Here is a 4,747-nt window from a genome sequence, read left to right as displayed (position 1 = left end):
TCGCATGATAGCAAATGAAGGTTCCAAGACTTTCTATATAAAGAGTACACCAAGAAAGGTTACTTAAAAATTCAGGTATCTCTCGCATGATAGCAAATCAATCATTTTTGCCATGGATTCAAAACATTGGGATGTCACCAAAAAAAATTCATTGAGTTGTGAAAAAAGAAAATTCGAATTATTATATTATTCTCGCAGTATATCTTTAAAAATAATGTAAGATTATCTCAAAGGAGTCACCCATGGCCCATGGGTTCCCTCAACGGGAAAACTAAAATTTAGAGACGCGATGCGATGTTGGTATTCAAATTCAATAGGGACTCGTCCTTGCCGTTGAGCTCTAGAATCTTGTGGGGGCAGATTTAGCCAAATTTAGTTGTCCTCTAGCATCAGGCGATGCTATTTTGTTCATGTTGACAATAAAACAGATTTCGTCGACCGCAATTTTCAATTTCACCATTAAGGTACTTCTCTAAAAATAAGATCTGCATTGACAAAAGAATGGAGACACACTTTTGTCTAACAAATTAAAAAGCCATGCTCAATGTTAATCTGAAATCTACCGCAGCCCAGCAGTGCATCACAGTCGCAGCCATCGTCGGATGGTTGTTCTTGTTTGTTGATCCACAGCCACAGCCACAGGTATGTGACTGTTGTTTCATGATTTGGAGTGTCAGCTCTACTCTTGACTGTAAAGAGGGTTTCAGATTGGGGAGGAAGGAAGGTCAGTGATGTCTACAAAGACCCCCTAGTCAAAAATAGTTTTCAAAATCATCTAAACTCGAGTTCCTTAAATTCTCAATAGGTGAAAGATCTAATATTTTTTTGAGTTTGTTCTTGACTCAATGGAAAACAGATTCCTTATCAAGGATGAAGAAAACAAAAGCATAACTTCTCAAACTGTTACCTAAAATGCATTGTTATCACCCAATTTGAATAGGAAATGCTGGAGTTATTCTTCCTCAACTAGCTGTGATGCTGAATCTTGAATGGGCATTGTTGGTAATGGTTCCAATCCAGGTACCAGAACATGACCTCCTTCATAGATTTCTTCGCTCGCATCGTTCTTGCTGATGACTCCCCCATTAATATCAGCTGTGCTTCGAGCAATGTCGAACTCCTCCCTGGTTGCACTAGAGATGTTTTCTTCTTGTGAATCAGTACTATTAGCTGAAGTTTTAAATAACTTCACCAAATCAGCCAGGTATCCATTTGGTTCTGAATCAATGGATTCACTGTTTGCATTAGCCATAAGTTCTTCTTCAGGGCAGGAAATGTCCCCTTCCACACTTGGTTTCATCAATGGTGGTTCCTCTATTGATTCTTGGACTTCAGCACTTTCCCAATCTTCTGAAACAACAACAGTATTCTCACTTTCCCAAATCTGCACAATCCGGTTTGGGCCTGGTTGCCAAACTACTTCTCCATTTTCTCCTTCAAGAAGAAACTTGAATTGCAGGGTTTTTCCAACAAACAGATCCTATTCAATTCACAACCAACATATAAGAACAGAGAAGATGAATAACCAAAATGATCTAACTTCGTTGGTTACTTCTTACCAGCTCAACAGTCCAAATATGTCCATCTGACCATTTTAGTGGTATGGCACATGAAGGATCCCACATACCAAACATGGGATCATCACCAACTATGAGGAACCGCTGACCAAATACACATTCTTTTTGTAATTGAAATTTAACACAAACAGTTTTGTTGCCTGAAATTCAAATGGTGGATTTAATATGGGACAAAAATATGCTGGAAAAGCAATAAATATTATTTGTTACTTGAGCTTGATCACCTGAAGTGTCATGCTCGGCTTGCACAGCATCTTCAGTCTCCAAGCTGACCTGCACAGATTATAGGATCATTAGCATTTCATTCCATTTTGTACCACCCTCCAACCTCAATCAATGAAGCAGCTACATCAAGATCTTTCAGTTTCATCATGAACTAATTTATCTTCTAGCATAATCATTACGAAAATTAATTCTGCCAATTTAAACTTGAAAAAAGGTAAGGACCCGTTTTGGTTATATAAATCCAGAGATTTCAAATCTCTGGATTTACAAATGGGAGATTTATGTCCATTTGGTTGTGTGAATCCCCCGGATTCATAAAATCTATGGATTCACCTTTGTACACTTAAACACGAATCTGTAGATTTATGGGTATTAGGTGAAATCTTTGGATTTCACCCCTGCTATAACCATGACTCTACAGATGTGTTTTCAAGATCAATCTATAGATTTCATTCCAAAGATTTAGGCTAACCAAACAGTTAATTTTATGAATCATGACTTCATAAATTTAAAATCTATAGATTTGAAATCTTTAGATTTTTGAAATCTCATAAAGAAATGAAAAAAAGATGAAAATGAAGAAAAGAAAGAAGAAAAAGCTATGGAGAACAAAGAAAACTTAAGAACAAAGTAAAGAAGTCAAAAAGAAAAGAAAAGAAAAGAGTTGTAAAGCAAAGAAATTAAGCTAATCACTGTCCTCAGCAAGAAAAATCTTTAAAAGAATAACCATAAAAAAAAGAAAAGAAAAATCTAAGGAAAACTATAACTGAGATAAGAGAAGGTTCGTTCCAAATAAATAGAACAGCTAGAAGCCCACAGATTTTGATCTGAAAATGTAACTAACTACACCAACAAAAAATGTCAAGCACTGCAAGATAGTAATAATAACAATAGTAATAACACCAGTAATCAATCATAATAAATGAAATTAATATCAAGAAAAGTAAAAGAAATGAAGAATCAAATAAAACAGAAATAAGCAAAAGATTATCAGAGATTCAGAACTTCTGATATTATCAGACCCAGAAGAATGGAAATGCGGATATAAACCAAGAGAATGATCATCAGAAAAGTGACAAGAAAACCATGAGTACAAGAAGTTGAGAACAAGATCAACCAAACTCAAAACGTCAAATTACTAATACAGCTTCCAGAAATGAACACCATTTAAAGAGAGTAAAGAGAGAATAGAGAAGGGATGGAGCTAAGACCACATGTTCTTCCGTTGAGAAAAATCCAGGAGACTCAATTGCTTTGATATGCAGAGGAAACGAACGTAAGGAATCGACAGTAACATTCTTCCGAATGGGGAAAAAACACATCAGTGGTTTACTTGAAACAGTTTTAGAAAATAAGAATGCTTTGCTAGCAGTGTTGTATTCTGCAAAGCTCTTGAATGAAGATCTCGTTAAGGCCTCCATTGCTCAACTGTAACAAGCTTAATCAGGCACTAGTTGAACATTAAATAGGCCATTTGAAAATAAAAGTAATACTTGAGAACCGGAATTTTCGGGTTTTGAACCTTTATCGGTTCTCCTGTTACGCTAAGTTGTCATGTAAACCTGCACAAAACTTGTTTCCATTGACCAACCTCCTTGGAAAATTCGGATCATGTCGAGAATTTTTAGGAGCGGGTTTAGTGGGCAAATTTTATTATTTAATAAAGTAAGTAAAGATCCTGAGCAATTTGATGGTTAAGGTTTCTATGCAAAGGTTTAAAGTATTGGAATTGATTATTGTAACGATCTAGTGATTTTAAGAAACGTATTAAGTGTTGTATCATGCTCGTCAATGTATTTTGGTGCAACTCAAAAGAGAGACATATTGGGATGTATTGTATCAGGTTGTGTCTAATATGGCTCCATATTGGCTAGTATCATAATGCTAGTTGGGATACTTTAATTTTTCTCCATGGATCATTTATACAAGATTAGTTTCCACCAAATAACAAAAATTATATAATGGTAATGGCCATGCTTGTGGCATGATTGTGGCACCTAATCATATAAAAGTGGTAAGACCAAAAAGATCTTAGGTTTCCACAAGTTCATATCTTTTACCTATAGAGGTAAAGGATTGCACTCCTTTTATACCCTTCTACCACATATTTAGGAAGGGAGCCACCTATGATTATTGACAATGTAGTAGTCCAGAGGAGAACTTCCCTCCAAAACATGTGGTAGAAGAATGTAAGGAGAGCATATTCATCTATCCTCATAGGTAAAGGGTTCCAACTCGGTTTGAGTACTCTCTGTCCTTGTTTCCACACCTTCCCTTGTCCTGGGCTTATGGGCCTCATTGAAAAGAAAAAAAAGTTATATAAGAGCAAATTATACATACATCCTTCTATCGGAAAACTATATATACATCTCTTGGGTGTGTAACGGATTACACTTACACGCTCTAGAATTTTTTGGGGTCAAATTTTACTCGGTTCGTTTCATCAGCTTTGAAACTTTTGCTGCACATATCAAGTACTTAACAATATTTTCAGCTATATGATGCTTCTTGAATTTATTCTATTAAAATTGTACTCTTATGCATAATATTACTAATTTTAAAAATTTATTTTGATGAGAAAAGAAAATTACATTAACCATTTAATCACAAGTACATAAGTCAAATTCACACAAAGATATATTTAAACAAAAAAGGAGATATATTTTTTGTCTGTGAATAGAAAAAGAGATATATGTGACCATAAAAATTGAGAAATTTTCTGAATAAATCAGATTAGTCTTCATCCTCTTATCTTTTCTTTCTTTCTTTTGTTTTTCCTTTTTTTCGAAAGTCGAATAAGAGAAGATGAGAATTATTTGAGAATTTAAAAACTATAGTAAATAATTGAGATCATTTAACCCCACAAGGCAAGGGTGTCAATTTATCACTTGTAGTGTTAACCAAAACTAAAATCGTCTTCTTTATATCCTATTATATTATACTAA

At 34.7% G+C, this 4,747-nt stretch overlaps 1 protein-coding gene across 1 annotated transcript; it reads right to left on the bottom strand.

Annotated features, from left to right (window-relative positions):
* Positions 1–439: 439 nt before the first annotated feature.
* On the bottom strand, positions 440–3,300 carry LOC149024126 (uncharacterized). Its single transcript, XM_089142892.1, has 4 exons — positions 3,014–3,300; positions 1,802–1,850; positions 1,560–1,717; positions 440–1,480 (listed from the first exon to the last, which is right to left on the bottom strand). The coding sequence occupies exons 1-4, from the start codon at positions 3,221–3,223 to the stop codon at positions 953–955; spliced, it is 945 nt and encodes a 314-aa protein (XP_088999018.1). The 5' UTR covers positions 3,224–3,300; the 3' UTR covers positions 440–952.
* Between the last annotated feature and the right edge of the window lie 1,447 nt (positions 3,301–4,747).

The sequence above is a fragment of the Hakea prostrata genome, chromosome 2 (assembly GCF_041222555.1).
Source record: "Hakea prostrata isolate BN-2017 chromosome 2, UWA_Hpros_2, whole genome shotgun sequence".
In the NCBI taxonomy this organism is placed as follows: Eukaryota; Viridiplantae; Streptophyta; class Magnoliopsida; order Proteales; family Proteaceae; genus Hakea; species Hakea prostrata.
This window is presented reverse-complemented; position numbering and strand designations above follow the sequence as displayed.

Excerpts from the sequence above, each read along its gene's own strand:
- LOC149024126 (XM_089142892.1), bottom strand. The coding sequence starts at position 3,223 with ATGGAGGCCTTAACGAGATCTTCATTCAAGAGCTTTGCAGAATACAAC. Across the intron at positions 1,718-1,801 it reads AGCCGAGCATGACACTTCAG|GCAACAAAACTGTTTGTGTT; the intron begins GTGATCAAGCTC and ends TTTGAATTTCAG. Across the intron at positions 1,481-1,559 it reads ATATTTGGACTGTTGAGCTG|GATCTGTTTGTTGGAAAAAC; the intron begins GTAAGAAGTAAC and ends TGAATTGAATAG.